The sequence below is a fragment of the Anolis sagrei genome, chromosome 2 (genome assembly GCF_037176765.1).
Source record: "Anolis sagrei isolate rAnoSag1 chromosome 2, rAnoSag1.mat, whole genome shotgun sequence".
In the NCBI taxonomy this organism is placed as follows: Eukaryota; Metazoa; Chordata; class Lepidosauria; order Squamata; family Dactyloidae; genus Anolis; species Anolis sagrei.
In genome coordinates, this window is record NC_090022.1 from 202,226,002 (window position 1) to 202,252,616 (window position 26,615).

A 26,615-nucleotide genomic window follows, 5' to 3' on the forward strand; every position below is an offset into this window, starting at 1 on the left:
TTAGGGTTTTTTAAAAATACATTTTTATTGAGAATAAATGTTCCTCCTCAAGAGTAAAAGCTTAAAGAAAAGAACAGATGCACGACTTTTTTTTTTTTAGTTTTAAGGCACAACCTAATAGATTGGCTCTTTTTCTACAGATACATCTTGACTAGGGAAATGAATTCTGGTGATATGAATCACTCATTTGTTCTTAATAAATGGTATCCTGGATTTTTAATCCTTCTGTTGTCCTACCATTTATCCCACAAAGAAGGTGGACAAACAGGATGGAAGTGGACAGACACATACCCTGCTCCATGTGACCATCTATCTCCATGCCTTGTGCCTGTGGAGAGTCCATGCCAAATGGAAAGAAGCCAATTCTGGCATTGCATGGCATAGAGCTTTCTGTTGAGATGGTAGCAGAAATAAAACGGCCTTACAAGGAACTGCAAAGAAAAGGAGCCAGACTAAACTTATTTTCACAGAAGTCTACGGTAGTAAATCTCCTTGGAAAGCGTTCTCCCTAAGTGAAAACTAACATATACAAGATGAGTTCAACAAGAAGAAATCTGAAATGACCCTAGATTTCTAATCAGGAGTAAAATGAAATAAGTAACTAGTCTAGCCAATTATTTCCCTACAGCTCACTTGAAAATTATGCTTGAAATTTAGAGCAATCTGTATGTTTAAAAATCTGGAAGAAATGTACTATTATCTGTTAGACAAGATGCATTAATATATTTTTTTTCTAGTGTTGCATTCTCTCAAATCTTTAAATTTTATTCTTCCAATGTTTCAAGTGACTTCAATGTATTAGTATTTTTAGAATAAAGAGACTCTACCACCGGAACTGGGCAACAAACCTATGAGGAATAGCACTCGTTAATAGTAATGTCTCCTTTGAATCAAGTTTCCAAAAATACTCTTAACAAAAGAAGAATGCACAATGTGATATGCCAAGTCAGTGGATCATGATTATATAAACATAAAAGAGCTTCATCTTTACAGGTCTTTGCACATTCTTCTTCACTTTAATACTACTTTTTGAAAAAGAGTTATTCAGACTCACATCTGCCTGGCAGATCTGACTGTACTAACCCTTTAGTTTATCAAATAGGTCTCCTTCACTACAGGCATCCACATTTTTTCCTGCTTGCAATGGTGAAAAGGGAACGAGAGGGGAAGCAGGGACTTTTCTTTCAGGAAGAGCCATCTGTGTTGGCGGCTTCATAAGTTCAGCATCAAATGCATACGGTTTCCCAGAAGGGCTAAGCACATCGGTAGTTTCTAAGCCCACTGAAAGAAGGCTGAAGTCTGATCTCCGTCTTGAAATGGGCTTTCTGGAAGATGAGTTCTTGAGAAGAGTCTTTTCCAATGCTTTGTATCGTTTCCGAATAGAGTGTAAATCCAACTTATGCTCATTCTCTGCTACATGATCAGGGACAGCTTTATTGTTGTCTTGGGAGCTGTCTTCCCTTACTTCATCAGACTCCAAATCCTTAAAGCTCTTTGGACTTATAAACTCTGCTTCTTCTGGAAGGGTTTCTTGAAGTATGCCGAAATGGACAACTTCTTGGCTATCGTCATAATTGCCACTTGACATTCGAGTGCCAGTCCATGGCAAAGTTGTACACAATGAAGAATCCTGACTGTAAACTGACTTCCCTGGATCATCACACAACTCGTTTGCACATTTATTTACTGTCTTAAGGCTGACTGTAGGATTGCCAGTTGAAGGATCATCTGAAACTGTAGGTGTCAGTCCTTGCTTGAAAAAACTGTCATCCAATGGCCCAGCACATCTTTGGTGGGAGGACAATTCATTAGGACCCAGAATCCCCTGCTTCAGGTTCCCTGAAGATGGCATTTCCAGGAAAGGGGGAGATTCTACTGAGCCAGATGACATGAAGACTGCCATACTGGAGTCTACTGGCGTTCCAGATGCCAGGACTGCATCTTGCAGTAAGTCTTTTTTTGTTGTATCAGCATGATGTGATTCTGCCTTTGAAGATTCCTCAACCTGGATGGCTTTTTTCCATGAGCTTCTAATTTCACTAACTAAAATTCAATCAAGAAAAAGTTACGTCAACATTTTATTCCATTCCCCCCACCTTTATAAATACATTATTGTCGTAATAGGTTACCATAGCATATTTTAAACAACTATAGTGACTATCGATTATCTCACTTGCTTCGATACATGCCACACCTGTATTCTGCAAAGTCTCAGCAGCCCCAGTGGTATCAGATCATTACAGCAAAGGCTAAGGTATTATAAAGCTGAATAATAAGCACCATTCTGCTATTCAAATGAAGTAGAAAAGAGACCTTGAACTCTGGCCAAGAGTGGGATTTTAAGATTGTCCAAATAACATCAAGCCTTTTTTGGGGTTATTTTTCTAAGTACAGGGATGTGTATCCATACAAATAATTTTATATATTTATCATATCAGAAGCAAACCGGGGGTACATTTGTAATGTATTTTAAAAACACACAGTTTTAAAAGCTTTTTAATTATACTAAATGTCTTCTGACCAGTAGCTGGCCACTTGGAGTGCCTCTGGTGTTGCTATAAGAAGGTCCTCCATTGCGCATGTAGATACAAAGAATGGGAGATTTGCCAATGAGAAAGTGACATCCATGAATTGATTGATTCCTTCTGTCCAGACAAAGCAAAAACTATATATATATATATATTTAAATTCTACTGATTCCCATCTCCTTCTTCTTCAGTTCTTACACAAGCTGAGACACAGTTACGAGTGGAAAAGATTCCCCATGTCCAGTACAGAACTGACATTTTTCAACCTTGGCAAGAATGGAGCTCCATATGAAGTCGATACATTCATACAGATACATTATTTATCCATCTCACCCAGGGTTTTATAATTTTATCCCTTGCATTTGGCCCTGTGCACTGTGTTTTAATTCCTTTGCCATTTTATTTTGTGTTCATTTTATTGTATATTTTGTTATTGTTTGCACTGTATTTGATGTTATTATTTGCTTGTTTATATTTTATTTTGCCTTATTGTAATTCTTGGGCTTGGTCTCATGTTAGTTATTATTAATATTACATTACATTTAACATTATGTAGATTTTTACATCAAATTATATACACTAGTGATATCCAAACTGGTGTTCCACAGAATTGGCCCATGAACCATTAACTACTAGTATACAGTGGGCTTCCAAATAATGTTTCTGGCACATTAAAGAGACAATGCCAGTTCCCCACCACTGGAAATCCCAAAGAGCTTGCAAAATACCAAATCACTGTAATTCCTGGTTCTCGTTTTCTTTTCTTAATTCTCATAACAGAAATAAGTACTTTGGGTCTTCTTGATACTTTATGGTTAATTTATATTCACAGTTTTCCTGTTTTTATATTGTGTAGGTTTTTGTTTGAACCTCATAAACCCCCAAACCATTTAAGAGACTTTACCAAATATTTTCTATGCAATTATTTTCTGAATAAATGCTAGTTTTAATATGACAAACAAAAGCATATTTTATATTCCTAAAATGAAAAGTGACTCAATCATTTTCCATCTATAAAGAATACTAGCTAATACAGCATTTTTTCCAATTTTCCCAAATTCTTTTTGTTAAAAAAAGGAAATTTCTTGCTTTCCATGGCTTCTAGATTTCTGGGAACTATACATCCTGCACTTGCCGCAATCTCCTTACTGTGGGATATCAATAGGGAAAAATCCCATTTTGTATACTTTCAAATTCAAGAATGGAACCCCAACAACTGCTGCTCAAAAGACTGCATGGGAGATCTATAGTGTTGTTGAGCCCATTTCAATGGGTGCAGCAAGAAACAGTTTTTGTAATATGGATCTACCAGACAGGCTAAACTGATCCTCAAAGTATTAAAACTGGTTTCTACTTATGGCAAAATGCTACGAGATTAAAGACACTCACTCAGGTTTTCTGGAGTTCGTGGAATTTGTTTCCTTGTTAAGAAAGGATCTGAGGTTAAGGACCCAATCAGGTCTTCCAAATCCTTTCCTTTTCCTCCAATGTTCTGTGGTGATTCAGATACTATCACATTCGCTACCTAAAAGAATAAAGAAATCCTAAGATTTAGAAAAGATAAATCATATTCTAATCATGGAAGAGCTTTAGTGGGATTCTAATCCTATGTTTTCCAAATGAAGGATTTAAGGGGAGCTTTATGAAAACCTGGAACAGAAAATCACTAGTCCTTGAGTCCTGCCAAGCTAAAGCAGCTCTTAAGAAATGGATGCATTCACTCAAGTTGCAGCCTGTTTTTCCAGCTGCTCACTAATTCAGTGCCCTTCTCAGCGCAGATCTTCCAGTATTGAAATTAAGGAGGGATCAAGCACTTTCTTCACCTCCTGTGATTTTTGTGCTACAAGGATAAACGGTCCCTGAGGTGAGTCAGAGTCTAAAGCGCAAATATACAGAATCTATGAAATTTGCGAGTAACAGATGAGGGCTCCATGCAAGGAAACCCAGCAGGTTTAGAAGAATTACCATGCTGCCAATGCTTAAGGACAGTTTGGAAACATTAATCTCTTAGGAACCATTCCAAACAAATAAAATTTCTACATAAATATTTTTATGGGCAGAGGAGCCTTCTCTGTATGTAAAATTCTGAAGGTGAAGTCTGTATTACTATAGAGAGGCACAGCACCAATCCAAGGACAATCACACCTTTTTCCTATGTGTTCATGCAATTATAGTAATCTGGCTTAGTGCACCAGAACCGTCATTTTTACTGTCCCCTTCGTTTTAGACCGTTTCCCGCTATTTTTTATTTATACCAGATCTGGAAAATGACAGAGGTGAAAAAATAAGGAAATAATAAGGAAATAAGGAAAAATTTAAGATCTATTTGGACTTTTGACTTTTACTGTAACCGACAAGGTTCTAGTCTTTGGTAACTTAAATGCTTATATATTGTTATTATTTAGGAGAGTAAACTAATAAAAATCTTAGTTGTATTCCACTATTCCTCACCTCTTCTGCTAGTTGCTCTTGTGCTCTCTTCAGAAGATCTTCTCTTTTAACTGTAGACGGTGTCTTCGGAACACGTATCTGTCTTTTCTTCCCAATTTCTGCTAATTTACTTTTCCTTCCTGTGTATTTTAAGATCTGAAAATCAGAAGGCTCTGCCCTTGTAGGAGTGTCAGCATTGGATTCCTGGGGCGAACACACATTTTATATGTATTAGGACTGATTCGTCATGCAGACTCCCATATTCTGCAACCCTGCCATAATTGCAGATGAAAACACTACAATCACTACTATGATTGCAGTGTTTCTATTCCAAACTTGGAATAAATAAGTCTTCCTAAGCAATGAAAAGATTCCAGATCTATAAAATAACTAGTGAATCTATTGAGCTTTACGCAGGGTAACCAAAGCTCTCAAGCAGCAGAGTCACAGAGCCATCTTAGGATGTCCCCTTAGAGCTCCTCAAGGTTCACAACATAGTTCAGGATTTGAGGCTTCATGGGCCTTGTATCTATGTCTTGGTCAGATATCAGACACCATATAATAAAAGATAATGTCCCGTTCTTAATCAAGCCAGGTAAATTCCTACTCCTTTGACTATAACCAATTTTTAGTAATGTGTCATTAAATTTAGATTGAAAGCAAGAGTATAATCAAGTATGAATATACTCAGAGAATGAGAGCTTTACACGCTGAATGATTATCTGCACTGATAATCATTGGCCAGTCATTTAATTGCCTCTCAGCATAAATTCTCAGCATAAGACATGCTGATAGCTTCTTTTGCATATGCAAATACATACTCAGTCTAAGTGTCAGAAAAGAACATATTTATTTTTGAATTTGCATTGTCTCCTCAAACAAGCACTCAAAGGTCACTCATAAGCAGAGTAAAAAGAACCAGATCAATTTATTATAAGACAACTCGTATATTCTACAGTTTCATAGATGCCCTTCAACTTTCCTTAAGAAAGAGCAGAAATATATATAAGCTAGAGATGGGTTACCCTTTCAAAAGCCATCCTGTCTTCTGATGCTCTAGCAAGATTCGAAGACATGACATCCCTAGAAAAAAGTGATTACTAGAGAGACAGCAATGACATTATGTATTTCTGTTGATATTGTTCAGCTGATTAAAGTTGTGTGCCCCGTATCTGTCCGTTACGATTTCCCTCCATTCGTTCCGGTCATCAGAAGGCATCTTTGTTATAGGGAGACTTGTGGCAAGGAGAGCATGGCTTTTCTCTCATTGTGTTAATGGCCTCCCAAACAGATAGACAAAGGCTTCATTGTCCTTGGAGATGAGATCATGTTCTAGGTCTCCAGATGTGGCTGAGCTCCAAGATCCAAAAGTTCTAGCTATAACACACTCCATAACTAGGAATGCTAGGTGTCACACCCCAACATCTAGAAAGCCACACAATTCCCCCTTTGCACCACAGCAATGTGTATATACACAAACAAAACCATATATACATTGAAATGACTCTCCCTTGTTAGTTACTCTTATTCCCTGATGTCTGATCACTCCTGCTCTCTTAAATCAGATGTGTCTCTCAGAGATGTGATATAGACAGAAACAGCCTCTATGCTTCTGAATAGCATGGGAGTATTGAGTGCTAGCTCGAAGGGCATTTGCAGGGAAGAAGCTATTCTAAAATGGCCTTGACTAGAGATGCTTCCTAGACTGAGGGAGTTTTAACTCCAGGAGAAGCAAAGCAGAATCGCGTTACTCCCACTGGGGATCTGGGTGCCTCCTTGCTACAAGGAAGTGGCAGACAAGGGAGCAAATGTCTCATTGATTGTCAGGATGTTCAAAAGAGTTCAAAAATTCTCTTAGATTAGCATCTCCAGCTATATTTCCTTACAATCAAAGGAGAACAAGTGAGGGGCAACTGGGGGCCACTTTTTGGGTTTACCATATGCTTAAGGGCCACATTTTCAGTTTAAGGGGTTTTTTGGGGGAGGGGGTTCTTTTTCAGTTTTTTTAGTTTTAGCACACACTTCATGATTTGCCATAAAACAGGTTTTTATAGTTTTAAAAACTTCCCTTTTTCAGGCAGGGGTTGATAAGCTGCAAAGATAGATTTCAGGATTGAAATATATCTTGTCCATTTTTGTGTTAATCTCATGGCTAAGAAGGATAAAAACACGGACCCAAACAGTGTTAATAGCACCCCCAACCCCAAAAAGTGCCTTCATTTTGCATGCACCAATTCACCGCATAAGGATATATTAAAATCATACCTCTCTGCAGTCAGCACAGTTGAATAACCTTGGCATTCTCTTGCTTTACCAGTTCCCTCAAATTGATCTGTTTGGAGATTCTTTTCGATTACCTCTAAAACATATTTTTAAAAATCAGATACACAATTTAGGCTCTTGTTTCCGTATTAAGACACGGTGTTTGTTATTATGGACAGGAGAGAACGCTCCTCATTTGATTCAAACTGCATTCAACTGTTAGACATATATAGCAACCTCCCTACCAAATTTCAGAAGTCTTTGAAATCTATAGCAATCTGAGCTATAGATTGGGGCAATTAGGGTAAGATAAAACGGAAAAGGACATGGTTGACAATCCAGTTGACACACAAGATTCTATCTTCTGTATCTTAATGTCTGATACGGTACGTTAATGCTTCCTAAATTAGTGTTATGTCTACTTTGTCAAGAATTGACATATATATAGTCTGCCAGTCAGAATCCTGAACCAATGAAAATGAAGCCCTGTTCACCCGTTTTGCAAGCATTAATCCAAGTCCTTAAGCACTCTTTCTCAAAAATAGCTACTGGAACAAGACATTCCATATTAAACCATTTACTGCCACAGCTAAGCCCAAGATCTGAATCCCATTCAAAACAGCAAGTAAAGCCCTTACTTAGTTGAAGGCCTACCTGGAACTGATGCAGGGAATTGGCAAAATACACTGTTTTTATAAGCTTCCTCTGTCGCAGGAGCAAAAGAAAGTGGGGACATAGCTGGTAAAAAGTCAAGGGCCTAAAAGAAAAACAAAATCAGTGTTACACTAAGAAGCTTGATATTCAAATAACTAGAATTATACTATACTACAACGAGATGTCTACCTTGAAATTTAATTAGCTCAACAATTCATACTACTGGAAAGAATGTCTCTGCTGCAATTCATAGTAGACATCTGTTTCCATTGTATATGGAAACCCTTTTTAAGTACTGTATATATTCAGGTTTAAGCATAGAAATTTTAGCCAAAAAATCAACTCCCAAAACTGGGTCAATTTATCCACAGGTCAAAAGTAGTACTACTAAAAGAAACTGTTTCCTTTTATGAGGAACAAAAGTGAGAGTTTCATCTGCCTTGGATCAAATATAAATGCATAATTTTGGCTCCAAAACATAACCTTGACTTATACGTGAGTATACATAGTTTCTATATTTCTTTTTAAGTACAAGCTCTTTCACATTCTTTTACTCTGCAAATACTTACAGGGTTAGGCTCTCTCATTAACCGAAAAGGTGACTGGCCAAGACAGGTTTTCCATTTCAAATCCCATTCTTGTTGTTTTTCAGTAATCATTTGGCTTATCAATTTTCGGTCCTCGTGCTTTAATTTTAGCCTATAAGAATATTAATATCCAAGATGTTTATTGGGTGAATTTCATTGCCTATACTCAAATAAATGCAGATTTCATAAGGCTACTTCAAAAACAAGCATTTTGTTATGAAAATACAGAAACTGTCAACAGCATTTGCTTCCTTTACCTTGATTACAATTTACTTGTGTTTCATAATAATTGAAAAGAAAAAGAAAGCACACAACAAACAAGTTTCATTTACACAAAATTATAGACAAACTTAAGCCCAAATCTGTTTTGAATTTGTTAAATGGTTACTCAATTATTACATTCTTGGCAATGATGCCTAAAGACCTTGGCCTGTACTTGAAAAGAATCTGTGCTGACAAAATTACCATCTATCAGCTGCAAAAGGCCACCCTACTCGGATCTGCATGCATTGTTCGCCAATACATACAGTATTAATGCCACAGACTTCCGTGCTCACCTCAGTGACTTTAGTCCCTGTAAAGCCTTGTTCTGGGATTTGGTTTTTCCTTCAAAATACTTGAGATCCAATTTTAGTGGATCCTTTTCAGAGTGTCGACGCTCATTAATCAACATTTTCAAGGCTCTGTTTAGCAACTGGATGACTGTTAAACTATTTAGCTTTCCTCCTTCGTACACATTCCCCATAGGGAACTTCGGGTATTGAAAACAAGGGGAAAAAGAGTACAAATATAAGATTCATCCCACAATTAAACACAGAAAAAGAGGGCATAATGCAACTGAAATTAATGGAGAAATCCTCACTGTTATACATTCAATAAATATACAGTACAAATAGCTGTAGTCTTAAATCTCTGGCAACTGAATTTCTTAGAAGTGCAGATATAGCTTCTAACAATGGTTCAGAACTTATTACTTTGTAAGAGCCCAGTATTTTTTTTTCTTTCCCAGTCTTGTAGATCAATGCTTAATTCAGGTCATCTTATCAAAGCTTGATTCAGGCCAACCTCCATTGTGAAACAGAATAGCTCATGTTCTGCTAGACCTGTGTTTTTCAACCTTCCACAAGCCATGACCCCTTAACACAGTTCATCATATTGTGACCCCCAACCATAAAATTATTTTTGTTGCTACTTCATAACTGTAATTTTGCTACTGTTATGAATTGCAATGTAAATATCTGATATGCAAGATGTATTTTCATTCACTGGACCAAATTTGGCACAAATACCCAATATGCCAAAATTTGAATACTAGTGGGGTTGGGGAGGGGATTCATTTTGTCATTTGGGAGTTATGGCTGCTGGGATTTATAGTTTATACAATCAAAGAGCATTCTGAACTCCACCAATGATGGAACTGAACCAAACTTGCCAAACCGAACTCCCATGACCAAGAGAAAATACTGGAAGGATTTGGTGGGCATTGACCTTGAGTTTTGAAGTTATGGTTCACCTACATCCAAAAAGCACTGTGGACTCAAATAATGATGGATCCAGCTCAAATACTCAATATGCCCAAATGTGAACACTGGTAGAGTTTGGGGGAAATAGACCTTGGCATTTGAGAGTTGTAATTATAATAGAATTGGACCAAACTTCCCACACGCAACAATGCAGAATCTGGAGCCTCTGCAGATCAAGCAAAAATGAAAGAGGTTATTTTGAACCTCTGTACTTAAAATCTTTTGCAGTGTGGTGCTAAAAATAGTAAAAAGTGACTGTTTTGGTTAAAAGAAAGAAGGTATGCTAGTGGACTAAAAAAATTGGCATCTACCCCAATTGGCTTTTAATGAGTATAAAAGCTGCTCCACAGTACAATACCCTGAAAATGTCTTTTGACTAAGTAGGTTTATAGACTGAATGCTTACAATTTGCAGTCAGAGATACTACCCTGGTTAGCTATCATAAAAGTAACACCTGCCCTCTCTAAAAGGTCTAGCCAACAGAGGTAGCAGATAAATGGCAGGATTCAGAACAGATGATTTGACAATGCACATATTTAGCTATCCCATTTCAGTCATCTCAATCATGAGAGAAGTTAGATGTTGGTTGTTGCTGCTTTCAGTAAAGGAAGCTCAGATAGACCATCTGTGATTAATGTTTTCTAGCTCAAATAAGTGCATGATTAGCACGTAATCATACATTTAACAAGGAAGTAATGCACTCTAAACTCCTGAGAAACCTCTTTATCATCAGTTGGGGACCCCTCCCCTCAGCAACAACTGCCGCTCTGGGCCAGAGTGATGTGAGAGGGGGCCAGGGGACAGTTCCATCTTGTCTCCTGCATATGTCATTGGTTGGAGATCCCTCCCCCCAGCACCAACTGCCATTCTGGGCCAGAGTGAAGAAAGAGGGGGCCAGGGGACAGATCAATCTTGTCTTTTGCATATGTCATCAGTTGGGGACCCCTCCCCCCAGCACCAACTGCCACTCTGGGCCAGAGTGAAGACACAGGGAGGCAGAAGACAGTTCCACCTTGTCTCCTGTGCTATGCTAATAATATACTATAATGCAATATATTGTATATACATATATTTATATTATAATGTAATACAATATAATACTAATATTCTAATTATATATTTTATATTACATGTAATATTACTAATAATATTACAATATAATGGTATAGTACAATATAGTAATATATAATACTGATATTGTATTATGCTAAAATAATATTTTGTTATATATATATATATATATATATATATATATATATATATATATATATCTTGTAAGCCGCTCTGAGTCCCCTTCAGGGTGAGAAGGGCGGCATCTAAATGTTGTAAATAAATAAATCTATATATATAAATCTGTTAGGTTGGTTCAACCGGACAACAAAACTCACAAACCCCCCAACGAAACTTAACCAAAATTCCCATGCCCATAACACAACCCACAAGGTCCAAACATATCTACTCAAAATGAAAAACAACACAACAGGACACTCACAAAACGGCAAAACAACAAAACTCAAAAAACCACAACAAAACTTAACCAAAATTCCCATGCCCATAACACAACCCACAAGGTCCAAACATATCTACTCAAAATGAAAAACAACACAACAGCACACTCACAAAACGGCAAAACAACAAAACTAAAAAAAAAAAACAACGAAACTTAACCAAAATTTCCATGCCCATTAACACAACCCACAAGGTACAAACATATCTACTCAAAATGAAAAACAACACAACAACACACTCACAAAACGGCAAAACAACTGAACATGCGCATTGGTGTCCAGCCGCAAGTTCCCTGGCGCGCGCACACAGTCTTCCGGCCAACGTTCCCTCTGCGGAAGCCATGCCCACTCCAAGCCCCGCCGCGCCGCTTCCCGCACACACACACACCCTGCCGCACGCACACACACAACCCCATGCTCCATCACTCCCCCGCTGCCGCACACACACACACAACCCCACTCCTCCCGCCGCCGCACACACACACACAACCCCACACTCCATCACTCCCCCGCCGCCGCACACACATACACAACCCCACGCTCCATCACTCCCCCGCCGCCGCACACACATACACAACCCCACGCTCCATCACTCCCCTGCCCCAATCTTACCTCCTTTTACTTCACGCCACCTCCAAACCCCACCGAGCCCCTTCCCACCCTGTCAAAATCCAGGAAAGAAGGGAAGGAAAGAAGGAAGAAAGAGAAAGGGAGGTAAAGAAAAAGGGGGGAAGGAAGGAAAGTTAGAGAAAGAAGGAAGAAGAAAAGGAAAGAAAAGGAAAGATGGAAGGAAAGAAAAGAGAGACAGCAGAAGAGAAAGAAAAAGGGGTAAGGAAGGAAAGAGGTAGAGAAGGAAGAAATGAGAGGCAGAGGGATGGAAAGAAAAAGGGGTAAGGAAGGAAGGAGAGAAGGAAAGGAAAAAGGGAATGAAGGAAGGAAAGAAAGAGGGAGTGAAGGAAGGGCGAAGATGTAGAGAAAGAGGGAGGGAAGGAAAGAAGGAGAGAAGGAAGAAAAGAGACCAGAAGAGAAAGAAAAAGGGGGAAGGAAGGAAGGAAGGAAGGAAGGAAGGAAGGAAGGAAGGAAGGAAGGAAGGAAGGAAGGAAGGAAGGAGGGAAGGAAGAAGAAAAAAGGGAATGAAGGAAGGAAAGAGGGAGTGAAGGAAGGGGGAAGATGTAGAGAAAGAGGGAGGGAATGAAAGAAGGAAAGAGAGAAGGAAGAAAAGAGACCAGAAGAGAAAGAAAAAGGGGGGAAGGAAGGAAGGAGAGAAGGAAAGAAAAAAGGGAATGAAGGAAGGAAAGAGGGAGTGAAGGAAGGGGGAAGATGTAGAGAAAGAGGAAGGGAAGGAAAGTAGGAAAGAGAGAAGGAAGAAAAGAGACTAGAAGAGAAAGAAAAAGGGGGAAGGAAGGAAAGAGATAGAGAAGGAAGAGGAGAAGGAAAGATGGGAGGGAAGGAAGGAAGGAGGGAAAGAAGGAGAGAAAGAGGGAAGGTTGGCCACAGCAACATGTGGCGGGTAAAGGTTGTTATTTCTATTATTATGATGATGCTATTATTCCTTTGAGACCCTGGGGGAATGGGAGAGGTGTCAGGTCCCAGAGGCAATGCACTGCATTAATGTTATTGTTATAATGGTGGTGAAATAAAAGGAAATAAAAAGTGAAAGAAGGAAGCAAACAGGGAGGGAAGAAAGGCAAAGGAAGAAAGAGGGAGGGAATGAAGGAAAGAGAGAAGGATGAAACCAAGTAGTAAAAGAAGGAAAGAAAGAAAGAGGTAGAGAAGGAAGAAAGGAGAGAAAGGGGGAGGAAAGGGGGGAAGGAATAGGTAGGTACCTCTCTTTCATAATAGTCCAGATATCTACCTCAACTTTGATAAGTTTTACTATAGGCCACAGCAACGCATGGCAGGGCACAGCTAGTAAATAATATGAATGTATCCCCAAGAAGTCTCAGATTCCAGTATATACAGACATATCCAGACACAAAGCAAACATTCAATGCCTCAAAACAATGAAACACAGATACACAGATAATGGTAAAGGCTTCCCCCTTTCATCTCCGGCTCTGGGGGTGATGTTCATCTCCATTTCAAAGCTGAAGAGCCTGCATTGTCCACAGACACCTCCTAGGTCATTTGGCTGGCATGGAACATTATTTACTTTCCTGTCGAGGTGGTACCTATTGATCTACTCATATTTGCATGTTTTTAAACTGCTAGGTAAGCTGGGGCTGACAGCAGGAGCTCACCCTGTCCCACAAATTCAAACCAACCTTCTGGCTAGGAAGTTCAGCAGCTCAGCAGTTTAACCTATTGCGCCACTGTGGCAGATACATTCTTGGCTTACCTTTCTCTAATCCAAGCTCAGTAACTAATTAACATTATTCAATATCACACAGCTAAATCAAATGACAATTTAAGTCAGAGACTTAAAATGAAGTGTCCAAAAAGCAGATAATTACCGTGTGTATTTCCTTTTCAATTTTTTCAATCAGAGGCCTTGGGATGTTGATATTAACACTTGTGCCATCCAATATATATTCGTCTACATGGCCTTTAAGTACTGCATCCACTACTTCTCTTTCATTTCGCAGAAGATGCAATACTTTCATTACTGCCTCCCATGAAGAACGAACCTTGAGAAATTAGAACGGTGGAAACAAAAGAAACCCTTGAAAAAGCCAGTATTACATTTCAAATGAAAATTTATACTGTGAATACATGGTCAGAAATCTTTACCTTTTCAATTCTCTGAAGGGTGTTAAGTTGATTTTGGGGAACATTTTCCTTCATTCTGCCCAAGGGAAAAACAAAAAGTTTCACTAATAGCAAGAGTAATATTTCTTAGGTAAATTCAGATACATTTTGTCAAGGAATTGAAGACATTCCATGCGACAGAACAAAAAAAATACATCACTAAGTATCTAAAGCTTCTTTCTCCCATAACTTATCATACTCATTAAATGTACTGCTGAACAGCAAAAGTCCTAGGAAACTTGATAGAGGGAAAACACTTTGGACAGAAACTTAAAAAGGTATGTAAGTTAACAGGGTACACATACTTTTGGAGCTGTCTGTCCAGATCTGCATTTTCATGTTGTAAATTCCTTATTTGTTTAGTTAAAAGCCTGTAAATAGAAAAGAAAAACTCAAAAGTCACTGGCAAGGGATTCATCCAAGATAAACAGATGACCCAACTACCAATTAGAGACGTAAAACCTTGAGAAATGTTGATGCCATGAGAGAAAAACATGGGGTATTGCAGGGGTTGGGTTGTAAAGGGAAACATTTTTGAAAAGACAAAATGTAGTATTGGCATCGTCTGCAGACTGAAAAGCATTTTTTCCTTTCAGAAATTAGCCATTAATTATATATTGAAATACAGTATTCTATAACTATATAACTCTGTTTTGTGAAACTATTTTTTTCAATAACAACTGAAGTCTTAAACTGCAAGGAGCTCTTCTTGCATTTGCCATTTTATTAGGAGCAGGCAAAAATCAGTTAAAATACACCACTAACATCAATAAAGCACAGACAATTATCTTGTCTCTTCTAGCCTTCTATAATGTTAAGCAGAAAATAGTCATTCCCATAAGAAGAACCTAGAAGTGATGCAAAAATAAATAAATAAAGAATTGCAATGACCACATATATGTTTTCTGAGCTAACAGTCTTCTTGTTGTATTTTTTTAGGAAATTTTTGGAGAGATCAAAGATGTGGACACCTTGCTTTAAATGTTTTATTCATAATTCTTTTTTTTAAATCCACAATCCAAGTGATTTCATTTTCTTCTCATAAAAAAGACTGGGAGAGAGGAGAACCAGGGGAGAAATTTTTCCAAAAGTTTTGAGACCTTTGCATTTCTACTCCCAGTGCAAGAACCTGAGGTTTAAAGCATCCTTGACAGGTGACCAAGTATACTCTGTTTCAAATTTCCCAGTATAGGAGTGCATATCACATATAATAATTACTGGCTTTCACAGTCATTAAGTTATTCAAGCTATTCCAGTGTATATGCAATAAAATACATAAATATATAATATATAAAAATAGCAAGTGCTGACAATTCATCTAAAATCTACTAATCACATTCATTTATAGAAATACTTACTGTGCTTTCTTCTGAAGTTCCTGAATGAGGGAGTCTTCTTTTTGCAAAGCCATTAAAAATCGATTTTGACACACCTGGAATTTTGCCATTGCCATACTGAGGTCTGGAGATTTTGAGTTCAGTGCTTTTGGGTAGGAAATTCCACCTGCTACACAAAAAAGAAAAGGTTGTCCAGAGTTTCCCAAACCTTTTGTACTTGTGGCTACTCCTCTAAGTACCTGGGCTTCTTGAATCCAGTATCAACACTGTACTTATTACCAGGAAAGTGCTCAAAGATCTATATAATATGCAGTCTACCAAGTATTACTTACTTCTTCTATTCTATCCTTCAGCAAAGATTCCAATGTTTTCATGAAACACAGAAAGGATAACAACAATAACTACTGTTTTTCAAAAGCTGTTTGGGGAAACGTTATCAAGGGACCTGCATGAGTCAGCAATTGTGGGAATGATAAGCAAAAGGCTTATTTTCATTGCTGAACTTTTACAGCAGTATGCAGTCACAAGGGAATGCCAGAGGTATTTTCCAACACATTCAAGTTTGATAGGACTCCTTGGCACATCTTAAGAGTTTTCTACAACATACAGGCTTTATGCGACAGGTGGATTTATATAGGAAAGGTCACTGGTAGCACAACACCCCCCCTCCCCAAAATCAAATTGGGGGCCAACTTCGAAGGAGAAAGGTTTGCAGGCATTGCATCCTGCACCAACACGGTTGTTTACCTGTAGAATTCACTTTAATGTAATGCATTATGACATATCTTGAGAAATGGAACATTAGGTGAATGAACTTGGGACCTCCAGGAGAAAGGAATAAGGATGGAACAACTTGAGGAAAGCCTTCCCCACAATCATCCTAGGAAAATAAAAAGATTAAGATTTTTTGAGAAAGTTAAGTCTTTCTACAACACAACTGTTTATATGTTTTAGCTACTATGCTTTTCTTCTTTGCAAGTAGACTTACCAAGCAAGCAGAACTGTGCCAAATGGCTTGTGTTTCTTTGTCAGGGTTTACCATGCCAAATCTTACCACAACCTGAAGATAGTATTGATGGAGCAGCCATTTCAGTATAAAAGACTGCTGGCAATCTATTGTGCCAGAATGGGCATTTTTCTCTCCTATGCCACACAATTGACTTTTCATACTATAGGTAGTCAAAGCAAAGACTGGTGCTTAAAGCCAAAGACCCTGTTATGCTGGCTCTCAAATATCACAGCAGCATCAGCTTCATCTTATGACTATCTTAATTTCACCTGTAAATACACTAAGAGGGGAATGCAGCTATGGCTGCCCAAATTATTCTGCTGGACTGTATGTCTAACACATCTCACTACTGGCGAAATGCTTCGTCGGTCCAATGGGGTTTCAGTCTAACAATATTGGTCCACTTTTGCTAAAGATAGGATTATGCACATGCAATATATAGGATACTAAATGTAATCTTAAAACAACAACGGGAATCTTAACATATTAATTTAATGGTCCTGTGTGCACCGATGGGGGGGGGGGGGGTAACATAGGCAAGCTTTCCACTATCAAGAAGCAAACAACTAAGGAAGCAGGGGACACTATGGCCCTCCTTCTAAGGCCCCTTCCACATTGCTATATAATCCAGAGTACCAAAGCAGATAACCCACATGATCTGATTTGAACTGAATTATGAGTCTACAGTGCCATATAATCCAGTTCAAAGCAGATAATCTGGACTTTATATCACAGATAATCTCGATTTTATATTACAGTGTAGAAGGGGCCTAAGAGATGTATCTCTTCTGAATGCTTCTCCGATGTCATTTCTAATTACTTGCCATATTTTCCAGGCGATGAGCAGTTTCAAAAGTTGAAAAAGTGCTTACTTCATGTTGTATAAGAACTATCTCCTCTATCATGACACAATGTTAAAAGTAACTTTCACATAGCAATACATACAGAGGCATACCTTGGTAAGTTTGGGTCAAATACATGGATAGCATCTAATTTTTGCCAATACTGTACTTACTGAAATTTTTTTCAGCCATTCATAGGCTTGTTTTCGACATTCTGCGTCCTCCTTTTTATCTGTAGGGGGGAAACACAACCTTTCCATTCCCAGGGAAAGGAAAGAAACAAAGTTCAAAATGTGCTCAAGACACTAAATACCTCCCTTGCCATAACCCAGCCATACAGGAGGCTTCTGATGTTACTTAAGAACACTAGCAATATATTTTGCTTACTGTAGAGGCTGAATGACAACAGTGGTTTTCCGGGTGTTTTTCTGCTACACCTTTCTATATTCTCTTGCAACTTAAGTATACCTATAGTCTTACCAGCATAAATCAGCATTTTGGGCAACATGTCAGTACAGCATCATCTATTGCATTGAGTGAAAGCAGCCTGATAAGAGCTAATTTTTGGTGATTTTTAATCTCTCCTTGCACCCACTCAGCTTGTCAAGTGACCAACCAAAATCAACCACACGCGAGAAATTCACTACACGTCCCTCACATCTCTTATCTCCAACTCCAAGATTCAGCAGAAGTTGTAACTGTCCTACTTGATTCAATTAGGACCACTGTGAGGAGATTCATTCCCAAGTCTGGCTAGAGACTCCCTTCCTCTTACACCTCTAATGCTGGAGAAGTATCTTATCTCTGTTTACAGTCCAGAGCATCTGGCATTTATTCCAGACAGTATTCAAGTGCTTAGGTTTCTTGACCAATACATACAAACATTGTCACCAACCTAATCACATGCATTAGTTTTTGTGTCATTCATCCTACACTTAAACTACACTAGGGTGAACCCCATCACTTAGGTTATATGAGCAGGTTGAGAAGTTGCCAAATGAACATATCATGCAGGAAAAAAAGATGATAAAGGGTACCTCGGCCACCGACTCATCAAGCTTGCCATCAACTAAACAGAAGACAAAGCTAATCCTGATTCTAGAAATAGTGTATGCTTTAGCTAAGCAAGACTGACTGATTTTGTGGACACCAATAACTAAGCTTAAAGATTTCGAGTAATTAAAATATTCTTCCATGATGTCAGAGAAATGATATTCTCACCTGAAGATCTCATTGCAACGTGACTGGTCCAGCTTTGAAAACAAAAACCATGCAACAACATGAAATGCGTCTTTGTTTGGCTGATCGAACATATTCCTTTAAAAGCAAGAAAACAAAAGATTGTTAAAATCAGGTCATGATCTACATTTTGGATTGCATACCTATATATTGCATCAAAAAACAAAAGTACATTCATAGTTTAAATGCAACATGGATGCTATAAACACAACATTGAAGAAGTCAGAGCTTCAGACAAAAGAAGACTGGATTGTAAACGTTTTTAGAATAGCAGAAATCAATAATTTGTCAATGATAAACAAAGAAAAAAATCCATTATCAAATACTGGGCATTCAAGTAGTCAGGTGAAATTACTATAAAAATATTGCATTGGCTCATGTATATATACATGTGAATAGATTTCTTATTATTTTTATGGATGTGCAAATCAAAAAGAAAGAACAAATCCTTTGAACCTTTTGGTGGTTACGGATGAAAAATTCCAATAAACAAATTGAAACATTGGCCTCCATTTTACAGATATGTGATATTACAGTTGACCCTTTGCATCAATCAACCATAAAAAAGCAAGTCCTCTAGGTGCTTTGGACTTTAATTCCTACAATTCCTAACAGCTGGTAAACTGGCTGAGATTTCTGGGAGTTGAAGTCCAAAAAACCTAGAGGACCACAGATTCAGAATCAGTGGTTGAAACAATATCAACTACCTATAGAATTAAAACTGTAAAATACCTCTAATGAAAAAAGGAACACAACAAACTGAAGAAAGCCCTTTTTTGTTGATTTACAGGGCCAGAGAAACAGATGGTGAACACAGAAGAACGGCCTGCCTCAAGGGAGTCTGCTTGCTCCATCAATGTTTAGCATTTACACAAATGATCAGCCACTGCCAGAAGGGACAGAGTTTAATCTATGCTGACAATTGTGCCATCACCACTCAAGAAAGGAACTTTGAAATGGTTGAAGAGAAGCTCTCCAAAGATTTAGGTGCTCTTACTGCCTATTAGAGGGGAAACCAGCTGATTCCTAATCCATCTAAAATGCAGACATGTACTTTTCATCTTAAAAACAGACAAGCATCTCGAGGTGAGGATTACCTGGGAAGGTATCTCACTGGATGACACCAAAATACCTGGGAATCACTCTGGCTTACAAGAAGCACTGTATAATTATCAAACAAAAAGTGGGTGCTAGAAATAATATCATATGAAAGCTAACTGGTACAACTTGGGCATCACAACAGTGAAGAGATCTGCCCTTGTGCTTTGCTACTCTGCTGCTGAGTACACATGCCCAGTGTGGAATAAATCCCACCACATGAAACAGTGGGTGTGGCTCTTAATGAGACATGCAGCATTATCACAGGATATCTACACCCAACACTGCTGGAGAAATTATACTACTTAGCCAGTATTGCACCACCTGATATCTGCCGGAAGTAGCAGCCAGCAATAAAAGGACTAAGGCATTGACATCTGCAGTCCATCCTCTTTTCGGATATCAGCCAGCACACCAATGCTTTAAATCAAGAAATAGCTTTCTAAGATGTACAGAGATACTCGCAGGAACACCTCAGCAAGCGAAAGTCCAAAAGTGGCAGGCTAAAACCTAGAACCTCAACAACCAGATGAGAAGTTCCCTCCTGGGCACACAGAAGAGGGGTTGATTTAGAAGGCACTGAACAGACTGTGCTCTGACACCACAAGATGCAGAAGCAATCTTAAGAAATAGTTAAAAAGTGGAGTCCACAACATGCGAGTGCAGAGAAGAGGAAACCACAGACCACCTATTACAATGCAGTCTGGGCCCTGCCACATGCACAATGGAGAGGACCTTCTTACAGCAAGACCAGAGGTGCTCCAAGTGACCAGCTTCTGCTCAAAAGAAATATAGCATATTGTCAAGTTTTTAAGGCTCCTTGAGTCTGGGGGCCCTTCTGAACAGTCCTAGGTGATAGTATGATAGTTGGGTCTGGAAGGTCCGAGCATTATGCACATTCCGCAATGGCGGTTGTGAATAAGGGAAGGGGAGGATGGCACATTGAGGGCGGGGATATACCTCATTAAGCTTAGGATAAGGGTTTTACCATTAAAGAACTCTTACATTCCTCCTATAATATCTGTGTTCAGTTCTGCGTCGTGCAAATAGCACTCCCAAAGGAGTGAAGTGGAAACCCCTGACCCAAACCCTTACGCTAACCAAAACCCTCCCTTACCCTACCCCTAAACCTTGCCCTAACCTTTACCGTAAGTGTCCCCTCCTTTCTATCCTTCCTTCGCTCTCCTCGCTCTCACTCTGCCCCCTCTCTTCCTTTATTCACAGCCGCCTTTGCAGCATCTCTGTAACACTCGGAGCTTCTGAACCCAGCTATCATACTATCACAAACTGCATAACGCTCAGAGCTTCCGGACCCAGCTTTCATACTACTGTTTATTCATTCAGTTGCTTCTGACTATTTGTGACCTCATGGACCATCCCATGCCAGAGCACCGTCACCACCCCCAGCTCCTTCAGAGTCAAGCCAGTCACTTCAAGGATATCATCCATCCATCTTGCCCTTGGTTGGCCCCTCTTCCTTTTCCCTTCCATTTTCCCCAGCATCATTGTCTTCCCTAAGCTTTCTTCTCATGATGTGGCCAAAGTACTTCATCTTTGCCTCTAATAGTGAGCAGTCAGGCTTTATTTCCTGAAGTATGGACTGGTTGGATATTCTCGTGGTCCAAGGCACTCCCAGAACTTGGGCAAACTGAGGGCCCTTCCACACAGCCCTATATCCCAGAATATCAAGGCAGAAAATCCTACATTATCTGAGTGTGGACTCAGACAGCCCAATTCAAAGCAGATATTGTGGGATTTTCTGCCTTGATATTCTGGAATATGGGGCTGTGTGGAAGGGCCCTCAGTTTGCCCAAAGCCCTTCCCAGCACAGGCCCACCTCTGACCCAAAGCCAGCCCCGCCCTGAGAAGGATAGGGTTCTGAGGAAACGGGGCAACCACAACCCTAAGGCCGCCTCCTCCTCTCCCTCCTCGCTGGACTCACTCTCCCAGGCGGAGGTGCGTGGAAATCTTCCCGGCGGCTGCGGCGGCCCCTTCAGGGTCGAAGCCCAGCGCTAGAAGGCTGTGCCAAAGGTACTCTTTCTCCCAATCGGGGCGTGGGGCCTTCGCAGTCATCTTGGCCTCCGCAAACGCCCACCCCTTCCTCTTCCAAGTCTTTTCTGAGGCGCCTCCAACAAACCGCCCAAATCTTAAATAGAAGGGGAGGCACTGCGTCACAATCAAGCGCGGGGCGCTTTAGCCAATCAGAATGTGAGTGCAGTAGCGCGCGAGCGGCTCTACGCCTGGCGGAAAGCAGATTCTTCCTCCCAGCATGCAACGCGGGACGTGCCCCCGCCCTGCACGCTCCCTCAAAGCAGGAAGCTAGAGCTAGGAAGAATGGAGAGCAAGACTCCTCCTTCCCTCATCTCTCTTCATTCTCTAAAGACCCTTCTGCATTGTCATATAAAATCCAAATTATCTGCTTTGACTTGATTATATGGCAGTGTAAACTGAGGACCCTTCCACACAGCCATATAGCTCAAAATATCAAGGCAGAAAATCCACAATATGTGCTTTGAACTGTCCAGACAGCAGTATAATCCAGTTCAATGTCGATTTTATGTAGTTGTACGGAAGGGACCTCTTGTAATCCTATTCAAATTAAATAATGTGGATTATCTGCTTTGATCATCAATGCAGTCGTGGGAGTTGTAGTCTTCCAAAGTCTTTTAGTGCCATAGAACTGTGGTATGGAGCCCTGGGAGTTGCAGTTTCTGAGGGTCTTTTGCCTTTGGACCAAAGCTATGGAATTCTAAAGCTGTAATTTCTAAAGTCTTTGAACTGTGAAGGCCACAGACCTTGGAACCCTGTGACTCAAGGTTCACCAAGGTCTGCCATAGTTTTCCAAGAACTGCCATAGGTCAAAGCTATAGTGTCCTGGGAGCTGTAGTTTTGAAATCCCTTATCCTTTGGGTCAATGCTATAGAATCTTGGGTGCTGTCGTTTGCAAGGACTATAGCCTTTTAATGCCATACATCGATGCTATGGAGTCCTGGGAGCTGTAGTTTGGCAAGGCTTTTTAATGCCATAAATTAATGTTATAACGTCCTGGGAGTTGTAGTTTCCCAAGGCCTATTGGGGCTCAATGCTATGGATTGATGCTATATTCTAAGAGTCGCCATTGAGTTCCATGGATTACTACTATAGAGTCCTGGGAGTTGTAGTTTTCCAAGGGATTCAGCCTTAGAATGCCATAAACCGATGCTAGGGAACCCTGGGAGTTGCAGTTTTTCAAGATGCATAGCCTTTTAATGCCATTTATTTATTTATTTACAACATTTATATGCTGCCCTTCTCCCCCTGAAGGGGACTCAGAGTGGCTTACAAGATATATATATATATATATATATATATATATATATATATATATACACACACACACACATATATATATATACACACACACACATACAATATATTATGTTATTAGCATAGTACAATATCATTAAATATTACTATATTGTACTATACCATTATATTATAATATTATTGGTAATATTACATGTAATAAAGCATATTATTATAATATATTATTAGTATTAGTATTAATATATTATATTACAGTATATTATATTATTATTTATGCTATAATGTTAATTGGATATGTTATTTTGTTTATATGATGTTTTATTTCATGGTTGTAAGCCACTCCGAGTCTCTTTGGGGGATTTTAAAAATTATTATTATTATTGTTATTATTATGGGAATTTTAGTTTCCCAAGGCCCTTAGCCTTTCACTGCCATAGATGCTATAATGTCCTGGAAGTTGTAGTTCTGAAAGGACTTAGCCTTTAGGCCAATGCTATGAAACCCTGTGAGTTGTAGCTTTCCCAGGGCTCTATAGCCTTTTAATGCCACACATTGATGCTATATTGTCCTGGGAGTTGTAGTTTCCTAAGGCCTATTGAAACTCGTTGCTATAGAGTTTTATGTCTGAATGCTATTATGGAGTCACAGAGAGTTGTCGTTTCCCAAGGTTCTTAGCCTCTTAATGCCATAAGGTAATGATAAAGGTTTCCCCAGACATTAAATCTAGTCATGTCCGACTCTAGGGGTGGTGCTCGTCTCCATTTCTAACCCAAAGAGCCAGCGTTGTCCGTAGACACTTCCAGGGTCACGTGGCCGGCATGACTGCATGAAGCGACGTTACCTTCCTGCTGGATCTACTCACATTTGCATGTTTTCGAACTGCTAGATTGACAGAAGCTGGGGCTAACAGTGGGAGCTCACCCTGCTCCCCAGATTCAAACCACCAACCTTTCGGTCAGCATGTTCAGCAGCTCCAGAGGTTTAACCCACTGCGCCACCAGAGGGCCTCAGTGCCATAGATGCTATAATATCATGGGAGTTGTAGTTTTGAAAGGTCTTAGCCTTTGGGTCAATGCTATGGAGCCCTGAGCATCATAGTTTCCCAGTCTTTAGCTTTCGACTACCATTGAAATAACAAATAATAATAAGAGAGACATATAAATATATTTATTAAGGCAATGCTATGGAATTCCAGGATCTGTAGTGCCCACAAGGCCCTTCCTTCATAAGTAACGGATCATCACCATCATAAATGTTACTGCGAGCATGACTGTAGAACGTCCTAATTTCCATATATTTCATTTGCATATTTGGGGGTGTAGTGTTAGTGTGTTGGTTTCTGACGCCTCCTTATGGTTTCGATTTATGCATTTTCGTAGAGGGGCGTGGTCAGTGTTTGTCCCGTCTGCTCCCTCCTCTATATGCACCGCACTTTGGCAAAGATTTTCTAAGATACGGCGAGATTTTATTGTAGAGGACCCCGCCCCCTCATTTGCATATTTTGTGGCGCGCCCATCAGTGCTGTATCCTCCGGATAGACTGGACCTGGAAGCTCTGCGCATGCGCGCCCACTTCCCTGAGGTGCTTGTATTCCCCTCTGTGGCAGTCGCTCTCCAGCACAAACTGGGATCCCTTGTATCCAGGGAACTGGGAGCAAACCCACCTGGGAAAGAGAGGGAAAAAGCATTTAAAACATGATACATACACACACTCACATATGAAAAGATATTTTTATAATGATAGTAACATATCATTATATAGATAATATATTTATTTATTTATTTATTTATTTTATTTCCTTTGCTTGTATACCGCAGTTTCTCAGCCCGTAGGCGACTCAACGCGGTTCACAACAAGAGCAAAAGTCAGTCCAACAACATACAATATTAAAACCATTAACAGTATAAAATACAAACTAATGACATCTCAATAACACATTAACGTCTCGTAACTAAAATCATGATCCAATTCGTCATCCATAATTCCGTTTCCTATATTCATCGTGTTCATTGCACTATTTATCCGAACGACTGTTCAAACAGCCAGGTTTTTAGTTTTCTTCAGAACACCATTAGCGAAGGGGCTGATCTAATGTCCATGGGAAGGGCGTTCCACAGCTGAGGGGCCACCACAGAGAAGGCCCTGTCCCTCGTCCCCGCCAGCCGTGCCTGTGATGCAGGCGGGATCGAGAGCAGGGCCTCCCCAGAAGATCTTAGAGTCCTGGTGGGTTCATAGGCAGAGATACGTTCGGATAGGTAGCTTGGGCCAGAACCGTTTATATACATAGATAGATATACACAGACACACAATGCAATGAATGTTCAGGGCCTTCAAGTCTGTGGCCAATTCTATTTCTATTATTGTTATATATTTATTGTTATTTTATATTATATTACTATTATATCACTCTATTATATTGTATTATATATATTATATAATTATATTATTATTTAATATTTTAAATATATTATATCACTATCCTATTACTATTGTATTATTCTCTTCTGTTACTATTATTATTCTACTATGCCGTGTACTACATATTATTATAATATTATTATGTTAACACAATATGATATATGGGAGAATACAATATATTTCATTATTGTATTATTATTATTATTATTATTATTATATATGGAAGACAGTAATAGTAATAATATGGTGGGTAATAACCAGGGATTGAATAATATTCAATAATAATAATAATAATAATAATAATAATAAGGTGGATAATAATCAAGAAGAGAATTATACTCATTAATAATGTAACATATTATAGTATAGTATAATATGATGTGATGTAATAATATAACAAAATACGAATACTAATAATATTGGAGAGTATAATAATATTAGCATATTACACTAAATTGTCATATATTATTATCACTTTAGCATAGTTATATAATATTTAATACTTGTATTTTATATTATATATTGCATTATATGGGTATATGATAATAATAATATGGTGAATAATGCTCAGAGAAAGAATAAGACTCAATAATAATAATATAACTAATAATTACTATATGGGAGAGTATAATAACAAGATGATGATGATATAGTGGGTAATAATCAGGGATAGAATAAGACTCAATAATAATAAAAGTAGCAATGCAGAGGTTTATGTGGGGTATCCCAGGGGCGTGGTTATGCAAATGAGGGGCATGACTCATGCTCTGGGTTAGGAAACCAAGAAGCCAATGGCGCAGCTCCTCCATTCTAGGGCCTGGAGGGAGGGGCAGTCCTGGCACAGCTATTATTACTATTATTGTTATTGTTATCATCATCATCATCATCATCATCATCATCATTATACACATTAATTACATATTATATTCTTATGTTTTATAGTATATATAATTATTTTTATTATACTCTTTTCCGGATTATTATTATTATCAACCACTGCATTGGAGTACCAAAATATGTGTTTGGATAATAATTATAATATTATATGTATGTGTATGTGTGTGTGTATACAAAAATTATAATATATAACAATATAACATATAATAATATATTATAATTATTATCC

The 26,615-nt window shown here is 38.9% G+C and overlaps 2 protein-coding genes and 1 non-coding gene across 4 annotated transcripts in view; all 3 read right to left on the reverse strand.

Moving 5' to 3' along the window:
- On the reverse strand, positions 1 to 22,012 carry HAUS6 (HAUS augmin like complex subunit 6). Of its 2 annotated transcripts, none has more exons than XM_060762540.2 (16): positions 21,708 to 22,012; positions 18,650 to 18,745; positions 17,602 to 17,680; positions 16,325 to 16,457; positions 15,599 to 15,743; positions 14,546 to 14,611; positions 14,223 to 14,277; positions 13,946 to 14,119; positions 9,019 to 9,212; positions 8,444 to 8,573; positions 7,875 to 7,977; positions 7,224 to 7,317; positions 5,984 to 6,041; positions 4,980 to 5,162; positions 3,918 to 4,053; positions 1 to 2,043 (listed from the first exon to the last, which is right to left on the reverse strand). In XM_060762540.2, the coding sequence occupies exons 1-16, from the start codon at positions 21,836 to 21,838 to the stop codon at positions 1,079 to 1,081; spliced, it is 2,742 nt and encodes a 913-aa protein (XP_060618523.2). In that variant the 5' UTR covers positions 21,839 to 22,012; the 3' UTR covers positions 1 to 1,078. The 2 variants fall into 2 exon arrangements, with proteins under 2 accessions (XP_060618523.2, XP_060618522.2); XM_060762539.2 differs by having other exon boundaries at positions 15,599 to 15,746.
- Positions 6,114 to 6,244, reverse strand: LOC132769557 (small Cajal body-specific RNA 8). The gene has a single exon (XR_009630882.2). It is a non-coding gene; the product is annotated as a small Cajal body-specific RNA 8 (non-coding RNA).
- Positions 22,013 to 24,216: 2,204 nt separating the features above from the next.
- LOC132766482 (beta-crystallin A4-like) overlaps positions 24,217 to 26,615 on the reverse strand; it is a 6,577-nt gene continuing 4,178 nt past the window's right edge. The window contains exon 6 of the mRNA XM_060760841.2: positions 24,217 to 24,734. Coding sequence (XP_060616824.1) covers positions 24,587 to 24,734 — 148 coding nt within the window. The 3' untranslated portion in view covers positions 24,217 to 24,586. The remainder of the gene's footprint in view (positions 24,735 to 26,615) is intronic.